The sequence below is a fragment of the Bos mutus genome, chromosome 11, assembly GCF_027580195.1.
Source record: "Bos mutus isolate GX-2022 chromosome 11, NWIPB_WYAK_1.1, whole genome shotgun sequence".
In the NCBI taxonomy this organism is placed as follows: Eukaryota; Metazoa; Chordata; class Mammalia; order Artiodactyla; family Bovidae; genus Bos; species Bos mutus.
Genome location: NC_091627.1, coordinates 60984567 through 61005688, shown reverse-complemented (window position 1 = coordinate 61005688; position 21122 = coordinate 60984567). Strand labels below are relative to the sequence as shown.

Sequence of the window (21122 nt, the reverse complement as noted above, 5' to 3'; positions counted from 1 at the left end):
GAAGATGTGTTCCATATCTTGGGTGTGCTGGGGAGGTGAAGGGGATGGAGACTGGGCCCCCGCCCAGCGTCTCTCCAATTAAAATAATGACTCCAGAGCTGGTCTGTCCACGTTTCTTTAAAGTGCTTTTGTTTCTGACCGAGTCACTTTAAGGGGATATTTCCAATCTGCATGTATTGACTCTCATTTGATACTTTCTGTGCTCTTTGTGCTGTACAGGTCCTGGGACATCCGTATGGGTTGGGGGATCAGTGGTGCCTTCACGGGGGTGGGAGGCATTCAAAGATAAGACGAGACTCAAGACCGGATCATATGGACCCCAGGGGGTAGGAAGGACTGATTCCCAGTCACTTTGTCCCGGGGTCTCTGGGCAGGGGAGGCTGGAATTGTGAAGCTGCCCAGTCAGGGGATAGGCAGACAGAGTTGTGGTCAGCACCTTCCTCTCTTCCTCTCAGAGGCACAGTCGGCCGGGCTGCGTCTGTGACCCCACACAGCCAGCATCTCCCTCCCTGTCCTGGGCCCAGCATCTCAATGCCATGATCTCCGGTTTGTGTTTAGCTCTGGCTGCCAGTGGCTGGTTCATCCTTCAATTTTCCCGCCCAGGGATAACATCTCTTGTTACACCTATTTGATCCTAGACAGGGAGCAGGTTCATCTTGAACTCAAATTAGTCAGTGAGAGCTTAGTTCCTACAGCACTCATTTGGAAAGGAGAAGGGAGCAAACAGTAGCAGTTCTCACGTCCGCGTTTGTTTTGGGGCCAGGTGAAGAAAAGACTCAAATAGATGTTTGACTTTTTCTTTTATAATCTCTTTATGCTCTACAGCTTCACTCAGAAATACCCACCAGTAAAATTTTTATCAGAAAAGGACCGTAAAAGAATTTTGGTAAGTTTACACATCTGATTTATGTTTGTGATATCAAGGAATTTGCTTTTTAAATGGAAGTGTAATTTGCAACCCATGAAAGTCACTGGTACAGTGTATACAGTTCAGTGGTTTATGGTTTGTTTGCATCCTGATTTCAGAGAAGCCCCACACCCATCAGCAGTCATCTCCTAACCCACCCCCCTGTCCCCAAAGCTCCTAGCAAGCACGGGAATGACTTTCTGTCTCTTTGGATTTGCCTGTTTTGTGTATTTCAAATGTTGCAATATGTGGTCTTTTTCTTAAGCTGAATAATGTTTCCGGAGTTCATCCATACTGTAGACAGTCCAGGCTCCATTCCTCTTTCTGGCTGAATAGTATTCCATCGTGAGGCTGGGCCACGTTTTGGTTATCCAGTCATCATTTGATGGGCATTTAGGATTGTTTCTGCTTTAAGGTGACTGTGAACATAAGATAACAAGGCTCTGTGGACATAGCTTTCTTGTTCCTCTAGGCATATATACACCTGGGAAAGGATTTACCGGGTTGTGTGGTGACCCTGTGTTTAACTTTTTGAAGAAATGTGAAATGGCTCCCAGAACAGTGGTCTTAAAAAACCTTTTCTGGTTCACAGACCACCTTGCTGAATATGTCGGGGGCTTTCCCAGCTAGTGGTTGCCTTGTTAAACATGAACACGAATTCACCAGTGAAAGAACCCCATGTGGGTGTTGTGTAGGAAAGTGTGTTCCCAGAGACTGGCACCTTTGCCTTTTGAGCCAGTGCCAGCCGTGTTGAGATGTGATATGCCCTGAGGTGTATATTTCAGTAGTTCAAGCATGTCCACAGTTGTGCAGCCATCACCGGCTTCGGAACATCTTGTCCCCAAAGACACCCCAAGCCCATGAGCAGTCACTCCCCGTTCCCCCAGCCCTGCCACCCCAAGGCAACCACTGGGTTACTTTCTGTCTGTGGACATTTGTCAACTCTGGGTGCTTATACAGGTGGAATAATGCACAATTTGGCCTTTTGTGACTGATTTCTTTCACTTAGTGTGTTTTTAAGATTTATTCATGTTGCAGTGGGCTTCCGAGGTGGCTCAGTTTTAAAGATTCCGCCTGCCAATGCAGGAGACACAGGTTCAATCCCTGGGTTGATTGAAAAGATCCCTTGGAGAAGGAAACGCCAACCCACTCCAGTGTTCTTGTCTTGGAAATCCCATGGACAGAGGAGCGTGGTGGGCTACCGTCCATGGGGCTGCAAAGAGTCAGACACGACTGAGCACATGCAGACATTGCAGTATTTATCTGTACTTCATACCTTTTTATTACAAGTAATATTTCATTGTATGGATAGACCACACTTTATCCATTTATCCTACGAGTCACATGGCAGCTCTGTTTAACCTTTGGAGGAACTGCCAGACCTTTTTGTGAAGTGACTGCACCGTTTCACATCCTATTACAGACTTCAGTGTGTGCGGGGTCCGATCTTTCCTTGTCCCTGCCAGCATTTGTCATTATATGTCTCTGTTGGTAGCCCTCCTCGTCATGTCACGTGGTGTCTAATTGTGTGTCTGTTTCACATAATGTCTCTTCATTTATTTATATTGGCTCTCTGTGCAGCGCGCGAGATCTTAGTTCCCCACCCAGGAATCAAACCGGGGCCCCTTGCATTGGGAGCGCAGTCTTCACCACCACACCACCAGGGACATCCCTCTCATTGTGGTTTTGATTTGAGTTTCTTGGTGGCTTATGATGTTGAGCATCTTTTAATGGGCCTGTTGGCCATTTCTTTTATTTCCATGGAGAAATGTCTTTTCAGACCCTTAGCCCATTTTAAAATTGGGTTCTCTTTCTTTTCATTTTTGTGTTATAAGAGTTCTTTATCTAGATACAAGTTTCTTATCAGATACACGATATACAGTTATCTTTTTTTACCATTCTGTTTGTTGTCTTTTGTTGATGGTATTCTTCGAAGCTCTAAAGATTCAAATATTGATGAAGTTTATTTTTTCTTGTGTTCCTTGTGCTTTGATGTCACATTGAAGCAGACTTAGTCTAATCCAAGGTCACTGATTTGCCTGTTTTTTCCTAAGAGTTTTATAGGTTTAGTTCTTACATTTAGGTATTTTGTGTTCATTTCTATATGTGGATTTAGATAAGGGTCTCCCATCCTTTTGCATCTGGACTGCCCAGTGGTCCAGTGCCCGTCAAATTGTCTTGCCACCCTTATAAAAAATGAACTGTCCATAAACCCAAATGTTTATTTCTGAACTCTCAGTTCTGTCCATTCTGATGTCTGTCTTTGTGCCAGGACCACACTGTTTTGATTACTGTTGCTTTGTAGTAAGTTTTAAAATTGGGAGTTGTGAGTTCTTCAACTTTGTTCTTCTTTTTCAAGATAGTTTTGACTGTTCTGGACCCCTTTCAGTTCCTTGTGAATTCTAAGATCAGCCTGTCATTTTCCACAAAGAAGCTGGCTGAGATTCTGATAGAGGTGAATTGAATCTGTAGGTCAGTTTGGGGCATATAGCCATATTAATGGTATTCCAGTTCTTGAACATGGGGTGTCTTTATATTTATTCAGGTCTTCATTACTTTCTTTTAATTTTTTCTTTTGTAGTTTTTCAGAATATAAGTTTTGTACTTCCTTCATTGAATTTATTCTAAAGTGTCTTATCCTTTTTGATGCTAGTATAAATTGAATTGTCAGTTTCATTTTTATATTGTGTATTCTCTTGTTGCTTTCCTGGTGGCTCAGTGGTGAAAAATCCACCTGTCATGCAGGGGACGTGGATTCCATTCCTGGGTTGGAAAGATCCCATGGAAAAGGAAATGGCAATTCACTCCAGTATTTTTGCATGGAAAAGCCCATGGACAGAGGAGCCTGGTGGGCTACACTCCATTGGTTTACAAAGAGTTGGACACAACTTAATGAGTAAAGAAACCAAAAAAGAAATTCTCTTGGTGAATAGAAACACAATTAATTTTTGTATTTTCTTAATGTCTTGCAGCCATGCTGAATTCACTGATGAGTCTAATAGTTTTAAGTGGATTCCTTAGTATTTTCATGCAGGTCATGTTACCTGTAAATACGGGTGGCTTAGCTTCCGCCTTTTCAATATAGATGCATTGTATTTCACTTTCTTGCCTAATTGTCCTTGCTGGAATCTCTAACACTTGATGCTGAATAGAAGTGAGAGGAGCAAACCTCCTTGTCTTGTTCCTGATCTCAGGGGAGAGGTTTCAGCCTTTCACCATTGAATATGGTGTTACCTGTGGGTTTTCAGAGGTGCCTTTATCAGACTAAGAAATTTCCCTTCTCTTCCTAGTTTATTTGTTTTGCAATCCATCTTGCATACCCAGGATAATTACCATGTATAATCTTTTTTCATATCTTGCTGGATTTGATTTGCTAGTATTTTGAGAATTCTTATGTCTATGTTTATAAGAGCTGTTGGTCTGTAACTTTCTTGTGATGTCTCTTCCTAGTTTTTGTCTCAGAGGTGTAATGGCCTTGTATGATAAGTGGGGTAGTGTTTCTTCCTCTTCTACTTTTTGGGAAGACTTTGTGTAGATTTGATGTTAAATTGACCTTTGAACAACATGGGTTTGAGCCGCACTGGTGGATTTTTTTTCAGTAGATACACACTACAGTACTTGACTTACTAGATGGCTCAGGGATAAAGAATCCACCAGGATTGCAGGAGATGTGGGTTTGATTCCTGAGTGAGGAAGATCCCTTGGAGAAGGAAATGGGCAACCCACTTCAGTATTCTTGCCTGGGAAACCCCATGGACAGAAGAACCTGGTGGGCTACAGTCCATGGGGTTGCAAAAGAGTTGGACACAACTTAGTGACTAAACAACAAATACAAGACTGTAGCCCACCAGACTCCTCTGTCCTTGGGATTTTCCAAGCAAGAATACTGGAGTGGGTTGCCATTTCCTTCTACAGGCTGCAGTCTACAGGCTACTGTCTATGGGGTCACAGAGTTGGACTTGACTTAGTGACTGAACAATAACAGTACTTACTACACGGTCCGTGGTTAACTGAATCTGCAGATGTGGAACCACAGATGTGGGCGGCCCACTGTAAAGTTACCTTGGATTTTCCAGTATGTGGTAGTTTGGCACCCCTGAATGTTGAGTTGTTTGAGGGTCAACTGTGATTCTTCTTTAAATGTTTGGTGAAGTTCACCAGAGAAGCCATCTGCACTTGGGCGTAATTCAGTCTCTTGTTATAAATCTGTGCAGTTTCCTGTTTCTTCTTGAGTTAGTTTTGGTAGTTTCTGTCTTTCTAGGAATTCTCCACTTTGGCTGCATACCCTAAGTTTGGGCCGTGCTGTTTCTTCTTTGTCATTCATGTCAAAGTATTTTCTAATTTACCTTATAATTTACTGTTTGATCCATTAACCTAAACACTTGGGGATTTCTCAGATTTGTTACTGAAGTCTAATTTCATTCCCTTATACTCAGAGAACATGCTTTGTATGATTTGAATCCCTTTAAATTTATTGAGGCTTGTTTAGTGGCCTAGAATATGGTCTGTCCTGGAGAATATTTCCTATTCTCTTAACAACTTATTGACCAGAGATGTATTAATATGTCTTTTGTTACCCAAATGGTATTGATCTGAGATATATCAATATTTACTTATATAACAAATTACTGGATACTGGATGCTTGGGGCTGGTGCACTGGGACGACCCAGAGGGAGGGTATGGGGAGGGAGGGAGGAGGGTTCAGGATGGGGAACACAGGTATACTTGTGGCGGATTCATTTCGATATTTGGCAAAACTAATACAATATTGTAAAGTTTAAAAATAAAATAAGCAGGGTGACAATAAAAAAAATAAAAATAAAAAAAAAACAAATTATTGACACAGGTGTTGGTTTCTACAAAGATCCCCCGGTCAGTAATGTGTTAGAAGAACTGTGTATTATACTGCGGTTGAATGGAGTGTTGCAGAGGCATCTGGCAGGTCCAGTGGGCTTGTGCTTTTTGAGTGTTTATTTCCTTTATTTCTGCTGCGTAGTTCTGTGCAGTGTTGAGAATGAGTTATTGATGTTTCTGGTTATTGTAGAAGTCTCTGTTTCTCTCTTCAGTTCTTTCAGCTCTGCTTTACATATTTTGTATCTCTGCCATTAGGTGTGTGAATGTTTATACCTGTTGTATTCACTTGATAGATTGACTCTTTTGTCCTTACACAATGCCCCCTCTTTGTCTGTGAACATTTTTTGTTTTAACTCTATTTGTCTGGTAGCATTACAGCCACTCCCTCTTTCTTATTGCTATTTCTGTGATACTGCATCTTACGTTCAGTGTCTTATACCTTTGAGTCTACAGTGACCCCTTTAGACCATGTGCGCCGCTGCCGCTGCTGCTCAGTTGCTAGTTGTATCCAACTCTTTGTGACCTCATGGACTGTAGTCTGCCAGGCTCCTCTGTCCATGGCATTTCCCAGGCAAGAGTACTGGCATGGGTTGCCATTTCTTTATAGAATGTTAATCTTTTTATCACCAAGTCCACTTTGCCTTTTTTGTTCCTATGGATTTGAATTAACTTTGGTGTCATTTCTTTACTGCAAACAACTTTGCTCTCACCTACCTTCTTTGTTTTATTGTTGTCAAATATGTTTCTATATTTTATAAGGATAAGTAGCACAGTTTTTTAAGGATAATACATTTTTATAGGGATACATAATACAATTATATACATACTGTTTTCAACTGGCTTTTTCTTTTTTGTTGTAGTGCTAAAACATAACATAACATTTTTATTTTAACCAGTAGGTGTTTAGTTCTTTGGCTTTAAGTGTGTCCACAATGCTGTGCTAAGTAGTTTGGTCTTTAAATTGAAAGGATTTCAGAAGAGAAGAAAAAAGTATGATTATATTGCCTTTTATAGTTAGTTACTTAATTACTTTGTTCTCCCCCTGCCTTCTAGAATCATTTGCCTTCAGCCTGAAGAATTTAGTGTTTCTTGTGTGGCCGGTCTGCTAGCAATGAATGTTTCTTATCTTATTTTTGTTTTTTATCTCTAGAAGTTATCTTTGGTGTTTGTAATTCTTGGCTGCAGTTTCTCTCTACTGCTTCCTCTGTCATTTGTTATGAAACGTCAGCAGTGAGTCACGGGGTTCCCTGTGCTTCAGGCGTCATTTTCTTTTCCTCCTGTTCGGTTTCCTGTGGCTGCAGTAACAATTCCACCGACTCTGTAACTTACACCAGCAGATGCTCCCAGTTCTGGAAGCTGGATGTCTACACCCGCGTTGTTGGCAGGGCTGTCCTCTCTGATGGTTCTGGGGGGGATCGTTCCAGGCCTTTCTCTCCACTGTACTTTGGCCAGGAGTCCCTGAGCCCCCTGCTCTATGGGGCTTCACCCCAGTCTCTGCCTCCACTGTCACATGTTGCTCTCCCTGTGTCTCATGCTGGACTTGTGGTCCACCCTACTCCATAGTGACCTCACTGTAACTGATCACACCCGCAGTGACCCTGTTTCCAAATGACGTCACGTTCTGAGGCTCACAGGACATACACTTTGCTGGACAGTATTCAGCCCCACGCAGCTGCTTTCAGAGTTCACCTTTGTCTCTGGTTGTCATCATTTTTAACGTGACATGTCTGCCTGTGACGTGTCTACCCATGTTTACATTTTCCTGCTTGGAGCTCGTAGAGCTTCTTGAATGTGTGGATTACCATGTTGCATCAGTTTCGGGGAGTTTCAGCTTTCTTTCCTTGGTATTTTCCCATTACCTGCATGTTGGGGTGGTCATCAGCACCTCATGTTTGTTAGAAGCTCTGCTCATGTTCCCTTACAAGTTCTCTCTGTTCTGCATGTTGCCTAAACCCCCTCTGGTCTGGCTTCACATTTGCACGTTCGTTCTTCTGCTGGATCCACATTGTTGACTCTGGTGCCTTCTCCTCTTTGGTTACTGCACTTGATGACAGAATCTCCATCTGTTTCTGTCTTATAGCTTTCTTCTCTTTAGTCTCTCTCCACTTCTTCAGCTGGCTTCCTCCAGTGCTTTGCGTATACTTGTGGTGGCTACTTCGGCGACCACTGAATCTGACTTTTGGGTCCCACGGGCAGGTGTGTCGCCTGGTTGCTGTCCTATGCTGATTCCCACACAGCTGTTTCTTTGTGCATCTTGACTTTTTTGGTAGAAAACTGGCCACTTTGGGTGGGCCCTGCGGCAGCTGTGGATCCTGTTCACCCCTCCCCACCAGGCCTGTTGTATTTTGGTTTGTTGGTGTGTTTGTGTCTGTTCAGTGGCCTGGCTGGTCTATGTTGCTGACATGTTTCCCCTGGAGTGTAAGAGTGGTGGCTGCAGCTTCAGGCGTGGACACGGTCACCCTGGAAGGTGGTCCCAGCACAGTCTTTGCACTGTTTCTTTCCCTGATGGCCCTGTTGAGCCATTCCCCTTGTGTGGGGTCACAGCAACTGTTAGGCTCCTATAACTGGCCTGTGCTGTGGTCTGTCCTTTCATCAGGACCTAATAAATTGTCCCTTGGTCCTACCCAGTTAAATTCTCGCCCCTTTGCAGAGGGCGCTTTGAGCCAAGCTGTGGAGGTTTGTCCTGACCCTGGGGGCTCCAGGGTCTCTCCCGGGTCTGCCTGCTGAACCAGCTGTCCTCGTGGGGCACCAGCCCCTCTTCGCTGCTCTCCATCACAGTCCCCCTTACTCTCGAACTTTTCCCCCTTTATTCCAAATAAAATCAGCTCCTTAAAGGAGAGCTTTGTTCTCTTTTTGAATTGACTCCTTCTGTCCCCAGGGAGCAGTCTCTGAGCCACCTGACAGGAAACCTCTGGAGCTGGAGGAGGGGGTGGGGCAGGAGGAGTAGCCTCTGATCTTCTTGCCTCGCCCCTAGGCCACATGGGGGCTGAGCAGGGGTGACCAGGGTCCCACAGTCACACCCTTTCATGGGGGTGGGGAGGAGCTTCTGCTCTAAGGCGCAGGTGGGAGCTGGGTGGGGAAAGGGGGCACTTGACCACCAGGCTCAGGGGTCAGGAGTCCAGACCAAAGGGGACCAGAAATGAGAAATGCTGGGGGCAGGGTTTGCCCTCCCCGGTGAGATGCCAAATCCTGTCACTGGGAGCCCCTGTTTTTGGCCATTCCTGAGAATCTCACCTTCTCACCTGCTTTGAACTGGTGGAGGTAGGGATTGAGGGTGGGGGTGGACGGTGAGGCAGTGAGCGGGCTGGGGCTCCTATGTCCAGACTGAACTTCCATGGATTTTCTTGGATAAGGGTTTCTTCATCTCCCATTACCTTAGGACAAAATCCAAAGACTTAAATATTGGGTTCTATGTGGAGCGTCTGATTGACCTGTGACCTTGATGTATGAAAGGTTAGGATGCCGGGGGGTCTATTCATAGCCAACATCTCTGTTGAGGAACCATGCGTCCTGGACACCAGAGTTGACACTTGTGACTCGGAGTTAAACTGCTTCCCCCACACAACCTCCCTTTTCTTTTAGAAGTTACAGAAGGTCCCTGCCTGTTCGAGTGGCTCCTTAAATCTCACCGCGAGCAGACTCTGAAGCCTGTGTACACTTGTGTTCTGGGTATTTTCTGTCAAAAACGTGCAAGCCTTTAGGTACAGATCAGGAGAGACATCAGTGAAGAGGGCTTCCCAGGTAGTGTTAGTGGTAAAGAATCCACCTGCCAATTCAGGTTAGACATAAGAGACATTCGATCTAAGACAGTAAGAGGGTCCAGTCCCTGGGTGAGGGCCTGGCAACCCACTCCAGTATTCGTGCCTGGAGAATCCCATGAACAGAGGAGCCTGGCAGGTTACAGTCCATGGGGTCTCAAAGAGTCAGACATAACAGAAGTGACTTAGCCATACACATCAGTGAAAAGCTGATTTTCCTAATCTTCCTGTTACCACCCGTCAGAGTGATCAGAAAATCTGACACTCTGTGCTGATATATGAACCCTGCATAGCCTCTCGAGGGTTCTTGTCACTGCCAGTGGGGGGTGGTTTTCCTGTCAACGCTGAACCCTGTGGAATTAATTTCACTTTCTGTACAATTACAGTCAATAGGCTTAGTGTTTTTCACTCTTTACCACCTCATTGGTTAAGCCACATTTCAGAGTCATTTGGTACCTAAGGCTGGCATATGGCTGCTAAAACTTAAAGCCTTCTCAGTAATTGTTGAAGCCTCAGCACAAAGAAGAGATTTGCTCCAACAGACTTTTTTTTTCTTTTTGCTGATGAACTGTGAGGCATAAGTTTGGGTGCTGACCTGAGCTGGACCCTGCTGGCTCCCACAGGAGCATGTGGGACTGAGATCACGGACCACAGGGGCAAGCGGAGCTGTGCAAGGCCTGATCCGTTCCATGGGCGAGGCCTGAGAAAGCTGTCTGAGTGCCAAGCTTCTGCCCATTCTGTTTCCATTTAAAATGCTTGCCTGAGGGGATGAAGCTGAGTAGAAGAAACATTTTATAAACACCCAGTTATGTTACATGGTGGCACTAGTGGTAAAGAATCTGCCTGCCAGTTTAGGAGATGTAAGAGGCGTGGGTTTAGTCCCTGAGTTGGGAAGATCCCCTGGAGAACGAAATGGCAACCCACTCCAGTATTCTTGCCTGGAGAATCCCATGGACAGAGGAGCATGGCAGGCTACAGTCCATGAGATCACAAAGTGTCAGACATGACTGAAGCAACCTAGCATGCACACATGTAGCTGTGTTACGTAAACCTAAATACTTTAGATAGAAAGGAACTATTCCAGAAAAAATCTTTAATCTATTTTAAGACAGGCTAAGGTACTTCCTTCCCCAGGGGATCTTCCTGATCCAGGGACTGAACCCACATCTCCTGCTTTGGCAGGTGTTTTGTTTTTTGTTTTTTGTTTTTTTTTTTACCACTCCTGAAGCCATGAAATTAAAATCACTTGCTGCTTGGAAGAAAAACTATGACCAACCTAGACAGCATATTAAAAAGCATAGATATTACCAACAAAGGTCCGTCTAGTCAAAGCTATCATTTTTCCATTAATCATGAATGTATGTTGGACCATAAAGAAAGCTGGACCATAAAGAAAGCCGAGCACTGAAGAATTGATTGTTTTGACCTGTGGTGTTGGAGAAGACTCTTGAGAGTCCCTTGGACAGTAAGGAGGTCAAACTAGTCAGTCCTAAAGGAAATCAGTCCTGAATATTCATTGGAAGGACTGAAGCTGAAGCTCCAATACTTTGGCTACCTAATGTGAAGAACTGACTCACTGGAAAAGATGCTGGGAAAGATTGAAGGCAGGAGGAGGAGGGGACAACAAAGTATGAGATGGTTGGATGGCATCACCGACTCGATGGACGTGAGTTTGAGCAGGCCCCGAGAGTTGGTGATGGGCAGGGTTGCTGGCCTGCTGCAGTCCATGGGGTCGCAGAGAGTCAGACCGGACTGAGCAACTGAACTGTAACCGTATTCTTGCCTGGGAAATCCTATGCACAAAGGAGTCCGGTGGGCTACAGTCCATGTGGTTGCAAAGAGTCGGACATGACTTAGCAACTACAGAGTAACAGGTGCTTCACGCAGTTTTTCGTCGCCACTGAGGCTAGTGAAATGTTGGCGGCTGTCCTGTATGACTTAATACCCTGCTTTTCTGCTGGCTCCCGGGTCTCACCCGGTTATTTAGGTGCAGAGATAAAGTTGGCATGCTATGGGACATTTTATTTTTGGAAGTGTTTGCATATCAATATAGAGTTACATTAAGAGGGGTTAAATTTCTTCTGAAAAGATGTAATTTTACTGATGTAGAAACTGTGGGAAAATGCGATTAAACAAAGGTAAGACACAGTGAAATCTCACCCTGAGGCAAGCACTAGGGGTGAGCCAGATTGGAGGTTAGTTATTTTTCCAAAAAACTATTCTTTCAAATCACTGTCCAGGTGTATAGATGAAAATGTAGGAGCACGGAAGATAAAACGCACCCCAGACAAGTGGACAGGTGGTAGACAGACTATGGAATCAGGAGGACAGGCTGATGTGTCTTTCTCAGGGATCCAGGGATCCTGGCCCAAAACTCCAGCCCCCAGATGTCGGTTCTCATCCCTGAAGCAAAGGGGAGTAGAATAACAGGGTTCCCGACAGAGAACAGATGCAGCTGATGGGAGACTGAGGGGCATCAGGGCTTCTTGGTTGTGCGTGTTCTAAACCTTCGTGTTTGTATTTTCATCTGAGCACACCCTCCGATGGTGGGCAGGTGTGTTGTCCCCCGCGCCCCCGCCCCTGCCGCAGTCAGCCTTCTCCCCTGCTCCCCAGGCAACTTTGCTCACACCTGGGTTAAACACTGGAAAGACGCATCAGGCTTTCTATGAACAGAGGGCTTCATGCAGAGTAAATGTTTTACAACCATAGACCTAGAGGTCATGGTGCTTTCTCCTTAGGTGAAAAGAGTGCATGTTTTCTTTACTGTTAATTCTTTCACTTTGGAACAGGAGGGTGACAGGAATGTGAGTTTTGAAGGAGAAGGTGAGATGGGTCGCCAGGATGAGTAGAGAATGTATTTTCCATCGGTTTATTATTTTTGCTCCTACCCTCCATAAACAAGATGCACTTTATCTAGCCCCCTCTGCGTAGATTATCTGGATCAAGTCTTTTTATTAGTTAAAATTTTTTCAGTCATAATTGCCTTTTCACATTTGCTGGGTGTCTGTTTTAGAAGCACATTCCTGGTGATCTCTGGCCTCTGGTGGTCGTTCAAAGCTGCCCCACTTCTGCTCGGCCGGGTCTCTGACCGTGCACAGCTGAACAGTGCCGTTACTCACGCAGGGCCTTGATCTGCACACAGTGTCTGCTGCTGCTTATTTTGTTCTTAGGAACAGCTTGAAAGGTCATAGCTTTTTATGAGGTTTCTGAGTCCAGTTTAAACATGACATCCTTCTTTTTGGTAGTTCACCAAATAGACGCATGTTCTGGTACTTTTTACAAAAGTGATTCTAAAAGATTTAGAATCCCATCAGTGATGCTCAGCGTCCCACCCATATAGAACAAGGATCTTTTAGTAATGTAAGGTTCGCCGTCGAAGAGTGCACTATGAACTCATAACTGCTACTTTCCATATCACTTCCTGGTGGCAGTTTGGATTTCCAGGCTGCCTAGACGTATACAGGTCCAACTCCCTGCTCTAGAGTCAGAGGACCCGCACATACCTGCCTGCACATACCCTCCCCTGCCCACACATACACCCCCTTGCTCTCACACACCCTCCCCTGCCTGCACACACCCTCCCCACCTGCACATACACCTCCTTGCTCTCACACACCTTCCCTTGCCTGCACACACACCCCCTTGCCCTCACACACCCTCCCCTGCCCGCATACACAACCCCTTCCCCACACACACCTTCCCCTACCCACACACAACCTTCCCTGCCCCTACACACCTCCCCTGCCCGCACACACCCCGCTGCCTGCCCACACATGGCCCTGCCTGCACAGACCACCACCAACCCCCCACCACCCCCCGCCCACACACAACCTTCCCTGCCCGCACATACACCCCTGCCTGCACACACACACCCCCGCCCACACACAACCTTCCCTGCCCGCGCACACCCTCCCCTGCCCTCACACACCCTCCCCTGCCCGCATACACAACCCCTTCCCCTCACACACCTTCCCCTACCCACACATACCCCCCTGCCCGCACACACATACACCCCTGCCTGCACACACACACCCCCGCCCACACACAACCTTCCCTGCCCCTACACACCTCCCCTGCCTGCACACACCCCGCTGCCCGCCCACACATGGCCCTGCCTGCACAGACCACCCCCTCCACCCCCGCCCACACACAACCTTCCCTGCCCGCACACACCTCCCCTGTTCAGTAGGGGCTGCACTGGTACACATCCCTGGTACAGAGTGATTACCGTGCTCTCCCCTGCTGTCCCCACACAGGTAACCGGGGGCGCAGGCTTTGTGGGTTCCCATCTCACAGACAAACTCATGATGGACGGTCACGAAGTGACCGTGGTGGACAACTTCTTCACTGGCAGGAAGAGGAACGTGGAGCACTGGATCGGCCACGAGAACTTTGAGCTGATCAACCACGACGTGGTGGAGCCACTGTACATCGAAGGTGAGCGAGGGCTGCTGTGCTGGTTGGTGTCTGGTGGGTGTGTGGGCTCAATGGGGCCCCCGGATGGGTGGCTGACTCGGTCATGTTGAGTCCCTGTCTGGTTTTGGAAACAGTCTCACCACATCTCGGGCACTACCCTGGCGTCTGTGGTGGAGACTGGATTGGGGAACGGTCTAGATTCACTGTTACGTGGCTGTCGATCTGATATTTACAGCAGGGCAGGAATGTTCTCCTGTTTTAACAAGCATTTTGTGGGACTGTGTTGGTCTGTTTGTCTCCCGGGCTGGCATGCTGTGTGGGTTTTAACAGGGTCCCAATGGTACCACTTGATCTTCATCTCCCCAGCAGAGCTCTACCAGCTTCTTCTCGGCACACATCGTATATTTTCAAAGTGTGACCACTGTGGTTTATTCTGATTTCCTATTTCCAGTGGGAAAGTAGCTGTTGTCTGGACTCAGGAGTGGGTGGTCCGTGTGGTGGAGGAGCTTATAACTAGGTTGGCTCGGGTCTGGGCGGGCACAGTGGCCTCAGGGCCCCCTTGTGGTGATGAATTATGAAATGGTCAGACAGGAAGCCTTATTGTCACAGGGGTTGTGACAGAGGCCTCTGCATTGTCGGGGTTAGAGGATTGGGAAAGAAAGTTGTTGCTTTGGAACAAATTGTAATCACGGAAATAACTTAATAGATTGTCTATGGCTTTAAAAGAATTCTGGATTTTACCCACCACAGTGGTTAAGTTTCTGATGTTGAATCTACCCTGCAGACTAGCTCTGGAAGCAGTAAAGTGAATTATTCTCCCCCTACCCCACCCCACAACCCATTCAGGACATGGGAAGTTTCTAAGAAGCCAGGGCCAGTAGAGGGTGTGTGTGGTTTGTGGGATGGATGCCAGGCCATTGGGATGGTGGTCGCTGAGCTGTGGCCTGGAACGGCACTTTGGACACAGGCAGGTGTCTGTCCCAGGAGACGGCCCTAGGGACAGGACAGCAGGCGGTGACCAAGCTCTCAGAGCTGATCAGATGCTCCTGAAGGGAGGGGGAGCCCCTTGAAAGATGAGCTGGAAGAGGAAGGAGCTATCTTCATGGGTGGGTGGACTTCAGGTTTCTGATCTGACCAATTGGGAGCCTGGAGTAGCCCCTCCTGTCCTTACAGCTGGGTGATGAGCAGACTGATGGCCGGCAGCCATCTCTGCTCCTGCAGGGGACAGAAGGCCCAGGGCACACTGCCCCCTGGGATCCTGAGATGGTGCTGGGCACACCTGGTGTGCCTGACTGGGCGGAAGTGAGTGGGAGCTGCCCAGGGGCTGGGACAGTGTGGATGGGTTGTAAGTCCCAGCTCAGCTCTGGGGGTCGGGGGCCCTTGTGTTAAGTTTCCCCTCCAGGAGCCCCATGAGGGGTTCTCAGTGACAGGTTTCCAGCAAGGGGCAAGAGGGTGGGGGGAACGAACCCTCCTAAAAATCCACACAGAGCACCCAGTTCTCCCCTGAAGGCTCCTCAGGGGCGACCTCCCCCCACAGCCTGACCAGCATGGAGGGATGCCCCCAGCCTAGGCTCACAACAAGGAGACCCCATCCTGGGACCCCCTCTCCCCTCACTTCACTCCCCCCTCCCCTCAAGGAGACTCTGAGGACAACAGGTGCACCAGAGGAATCCCAGGGCCCCAGGTAAGGAAGAGTCTCTAGGGAAACCCAGGGACAACCAGGGAGACCACACCGAGGTCCCAGGGGGTCAGCTCTGACCTCGAGGGCTACAGGGCAGCGAGCGCAGCTTGTGTCCAGCCTGTTCATCTCCACTGTGCCTGGTGTATGGTGCGCGTCCACAGTACGGACTCGGTCTGAAGAGGCAAAGCCAACATCAGACCTGGAGCAGACGTAGCAGGGACATGGAGTTACCAGAATGACTGTTTAAATACCTCTGATCCATGTGCAGAGGACACGGGTGGGTAAAGTGGAGTCTGCAGAGATGGGAGGGTCACGGGGGCTGAGAGATAGAATGTGGTGGTCAAGGGTTAAGAGTCTGGCTTTCTATGCAGCGGACACAGGTTTGAGCCCTGATCTGGGGAGCTCCCACATGCTGCAGAGCAACTAAGTCCGAGCAGCCACAAAGACCAGAAATAATTAACTAACTAAAAGGCCAGAAATAATAAAAAATAAACAAAATTTTAAAAGTTACATAAAAGAGAATCTTAATTATTTCTCTCCTTTCAAAAGATGATTCTTTCCTAGTGATAAAACTAATACACAGATGCTACAGAAAATTTGGAAAAGTATAAAAAAGAAAATAGAAAATTAATCCTCATATCCAAAAATGCTCTCTCTGTTCTTGTTAATATCTAATAATTTCTTTAAATGTGATCTTTTTAGATTAAATGTATGGTTAATAGGCAATATAAATTATATGGTTCAATTTTTTTTTTTTTTAATTAAAAAGAAATGCCTTAAAAAGTCTTCCTCTTGCCTCTGTCTGCCACCTCACTCTAGGAGACTGCTCTTAACATTCGCTCATCTGCAGTTCCCTTCTGTGACCCAGTTAACACAAGCAGGTATTCATGATTCTTCCCCACGGTAGAGAAAGTAGCATTTTTTTGTGTTGCTCTGAATTTTTTCCCCCTTGCTTTTTGTATCCTGATGATCGTTCTGTATCATTCATGCAGTGCTACTTCATTATTATTTTATCATTATTTTCTTTTTTGGCACTTAGTCGTGTTCTTTTGTGCGGCTGCACCAGGTCTTTTTACAGAGACACATCTCCCCCACTCCGTGCTGTTAGCATCTCCCCATGGCGTGAACATAGCGCAGCTTCGTTACCCCATGCTGCTGGGGGCGGGACTTGTGTGCTGCACCTGGCCGTCCAGGAAGTGGACGTGGCTTGGGAAGTGCCCAGATGGATGTGAGGTCACTGCTGTCGTCACCCTGGGTTGTGTCTAAGCTCCTGATGTGTGTAGCCTGTGACTCCCCAGAGCTTCCCTGAGAGCTTGTCCCCCTGCTTCATGGGCAGCGTGTCTGCAGAGAAGGAAACAGGCAGAGAGGCCCTCGTGTTTGGGGAGCTGGGTCCTGGCCCTGACAGTGCCCTGGGAGGACATCCAGGAGCCCGGAGCCACGGGCAGCCTGACCACTGCCAGTAGCGACCCCGAGGTGCACTGCCATGTCCCGGGCACTGTTGTCACCTCTCTGTGGTGGACACGGTTAGTTCTCTGAACACGTGTCGGGTGAGCTGTTAGCCCTGGGTGCTGGGCCCTTTCTGTTAGTGCCTTGTACCAGGCAGAGGAATCCAAGGGGAGACCTGGGTGGGGGGAGTTGTCAACACCTGACCCTACCCCCCACCCCGCAACCCTGCCAGGTGCTGGTAAGAGGTGAGACTGAAAATGGCATTTGCTGAGAGCTTGGGGCCCGTGTTTCTGTGGGCATTTGAAGAGTGCCCCTCAGATTGGAATGTTTCTGTAGAATTATATTCAGTAATTTAAAATTTTTCCCACTTACAGTGATGGTGCAAGTGTAAGCATCGAACGCAGAGGCTGTGGGGCTGAGACCCTCCATGTAACGTGGAATTCCTCCAGGGAAGCCAGCACGTTGGCTTGTTATCGTGGGGGTCGGGCAGGCATGCCAGCTGGTGGCTGATCCGGTGCTGGGCCAGACCTGAAGCAGGCAGCCTCCCCTTGGCATGAAGTCAGTATTATTTGATATGAAGTCAAGGCACAATCCCAATCTTAATTTTCCGTGCCAAGAGAAATTTGGTCTTTACACTTTGAAAAGTTCTGTATCTTTAAGCCCTGTTTTCCATCATAGATGCTGGTGTCGGAGAGCAGTGGTCAGGCTGTGTGTGCCGTGTGGCCACGAGTGGCCGTGACACAGCAGAGGTTTGACACAGGTCACGTGGGGAACTTGGTTAAAAAAACACGGTATAAAGAAAAATACTGCAGGAAGATGTAAATATTCCGCCTGTTTCTCTGTGGATTTCCCCTTTGGTAGGAGATAGCACTTGATTTTTTTTTTTTTTTTTTTGTATGGATTCTGAGCAGTAATTTTGAATTATCTCACGAGCTGTTAGTTTTGAGCGCTTTTTCTTTCTGTATCTATGTCTCACGTGTGCAGAATTCATTCATTTGGGGTTAGACTGCCTGGGTTTTCAGAATTCACAGGAGGGCCAGTGCACTGTGGCCACCCCACCCTGGGCCCGTCTTCCTCCCAGCATAAAAATAACATGCCCACAGCCTGCCAAGAACACTACTTTGAACCTATTTAAGGAAATTATGTGAGAAAGGAGAACTCGAGAACTTACTGTTTTAATCACTCTTTAACTTGAGCTCTTTCGGGCTCATTTCTCAAGGCTCTTGTTTTCCCAGTTGCGGTTCCGGCATGCAGCCTTGTTCTCGGGACGGGGTGGCAGGAGAGTCGCTTGGTGGCCGGCAGCCAGCATGGACAGATCGCCACGCCAGTCGCCCTCCCCCAGCTCAGCGGTTTGAACATCATGCTTGTTTTGGGTGCAGTGTGTCATGCAGTGGGCAGGCTCTGAGCACTTTTTCCTGGGTAGTGAGAGTTCACCTTGGTTATTAATGCCTTGTGGTATCTGCCTAGCACCTCTCATGACTGATTTTTTATGCTTGTTCTGAAGTTTCCCCCGCTGTCCTGCCCGTAATTCTTCCGGGAGACTGTCAGTGACTGGGAGGCCACTGGGGCCTTACTGTTACAGCCAGGACGTGTCCCTGTAGGAAGGAGACACTGCTTAAGGCAACACAAGGTCTTGTGTTACAGGGCGTGCCTTAGCCCTCCCAGGAGGGGCGAGGGGGCAGTCATTTGCTCATTGGGTCATCTGTCCAGGGACACTGCGTGACTCTCACCTCTTGGCCACTGTAATTAACGCTGCTGTGCGTGTGGGAGCGCGAGCACCTCTTTGAGACTCTGCTTTTTCACTCCCTTGGCTGTAACCCCAGGAGTGAAATGTCTTACCCTGTGTCGATTCCATTTCTAGTATTCTGAGGGAATGCCCCGCTGTTCCCATGGCGGCTGCTGTGTTTGCATTCCCACCAGCAGTGCACAGGGGCCCCAGTTTCTCCACATCCTTGAAGACAGCGTTTGTTACTTTTTGGGGGGGTTTTTGGTAGTAGACATCCTGATCCATGTGAGGCAATACCTCAGTGTGGTCTTGATTTGCATGTTTCTGATAAGTGACATTGAGCATTTTTTCATACACTTATTAGCCATTTGTGTATCATCTTTGGATGATATATTCAACATATTCAGTGTTTGCCATCTTTTAAGTTGGTTGATTTTGTGTTGTTGTTCATTTTAGGAGTTCTTTATATATTCTGAATATTAGCTTATCACATATAATTAGCAAGTATTTTTTCCCATTCTGTGGGCTGTTTTTTCACTCTGTTGATGGTGTCCTTTGATCCTGGCAAAATGTTTGATGTAGTTTCATTTGTCTATATTTGCTCTGTTTCCTTTACTTTTGGTGTCAGATTCAAGAAATCTTTTCTAAATTCAGTGTCATGCAGCTTTTCCCATGTTTCCTTCTGGGCGTTTTCTTCCTTTAAGTCTTGTGTTTAGGCTCTTGGTCTGCTTCGAGTTGGGTTTGTGTGCTGTAAGATCAGGGTCCAGGCTTGTTCTTTTGCATGTGGATGTGCAGTTTTCCCAACACCACTTGGCAAAGAGACTGTCCTTTCCCCACCGCATGGCTCAGCACCCTTGTCAGAGATCGTGTGATCATACACAGAGGGTTCATTTGTGAGCTGTCCTCTCTGATCCTTTGGTCTCTATGTCTTGATGCCAGTAACACACCCTTCTGTTACCATAGCTTTGTATTGTGTTTTGAAATCAGAAATGTGAGTCCTTCAACTTTGCACTTTTTCAAAGTTATCATGGCTGTTTGGACACCCTTGAGTTTCCATATGAATGTTGTTTTAGATTTGTATTTATTCATTCCTTTTTGAGGTCGAGGGCACTGATATTAAAGCGTTACCTCTACCAGGGGAGTCATGTGGGATCCAGACATTTTGCTGTTCATGGCTCTAAACCCACCTCCAGATCTGGTGTTTATATGCAGGATAAGTAGAAACGGAACAAAAGCTCTCATCTCCCACACTTCCCTACCCTTTGTGTCAGATTTGTTTTTATAAACTTAAAATGTCGTTCATCTTGATATTCACACTTCTCTCTGTGTCTGAGAACTCAGTCTGCCTTCCAGTCTGAGCACTTTATCCGGATAGATCTTCTCAGAGAGCAATCCACTCGGCTATCAGACTGATTCCAGGTAGAGGGGAACAGGCCTCTTGAGGGGCCCCGGCACACTCTTGTTCCAGATGATCAGACTTTGTTTCTGTTCAAAGTTCTTCCAGTCGCATAAGTAAACTAGTTTCTAAGAAGAATGAAAGGTGATGAGTAGAATTTCGCTGAAAAATACATGAGCGCCGTTTTCACATGGTCCAGTTCTGGGAGGTCAGCGTTTTCCAGTGTATTCCCTGGAAGTAACAGGTGTGTTTTGCCTCCTGCCACCCCCCACAGTGGACCAGATCTACCACCTGGCCTCTCCTGCCTCTCCTCCCAACTACATGTACAACCCCATCAAGACACTGAAGACCAATACCATCGGGACCCTGAACATGCTGGGTGAGTCGGCCCCTCGTCCTGCAGACAGTCAGGGTGTTGGGACTAGGAGTTGGATCCTGACAGTTCTGTTCTTCAGCCCCCCTTCCCCATGCATGCTTTCGGGGTGACTGGGTTTGCCGTCACAACTCGGCATGGGGCTCCATCACTGTGGGAATCGGTCTACGTTGCCTCAGTGACATCCCCTGCCTTCCAAGTGGCCGCCTGCCCCTCCTGCACTTCACCTACTTGTGGCATGTGTGCCTCGGGGCTAGAAGATTCTGATGAGAGGTGGGGCATGGTCTGGTCCCACAGAGTTGAGGGTGGGAGAGCCTCCTCGTGGGGTTGAGGAAACGAGCTCCAGACTGACTGCAGGCCTCACCCTGAAAGTGGAAGGTGAACGTGAACACCGCCCCGGGTGGCTGCGTGTGAGCCCACAGACAAATCCAGAGAGTAGGCCACACGCATGTGGGTTGTTGAGGTCAGAGGTGCTTCTGTTTCCATGGGTTTAAAAACCAAGGGTTTTGATTAGGTGCAAAGTGAAGATGGGAACCACTTCTTTAAATGTCAAGTGAAAAGTGG

The 21122-nt window shown here is 47.3% G+C and overlaps 1 protein-coding gene across 2 annotated transcripts in view; it reads left to right on the top strand.

Moving 5' to 3' along the window:
• The window catches only part of UXS1 (UDP-glucuronate decarboxylase 1), a 56928-nt gene that overhangs the window by 19268 nt on the left and 16538 nt on the right, over nt 1-21122 (top strand). For both annotated transcript variants that reach the window (XM_070379494.1, XM_070379493.1), the window contains exons 5-7: nt 826-886; nt 13777-13957; nt 20460-20564. In XM_070379494.1, coding sequence (XP_070235595.1) covers nt 826-886; nt 13777-13957; nt 20460-20564 — 347 coding nt within the window. The remainder of the gene's footprint in view (nt 1-825; nt 887-13776; nt 13958-20459; nt 20565-21122) is intronic.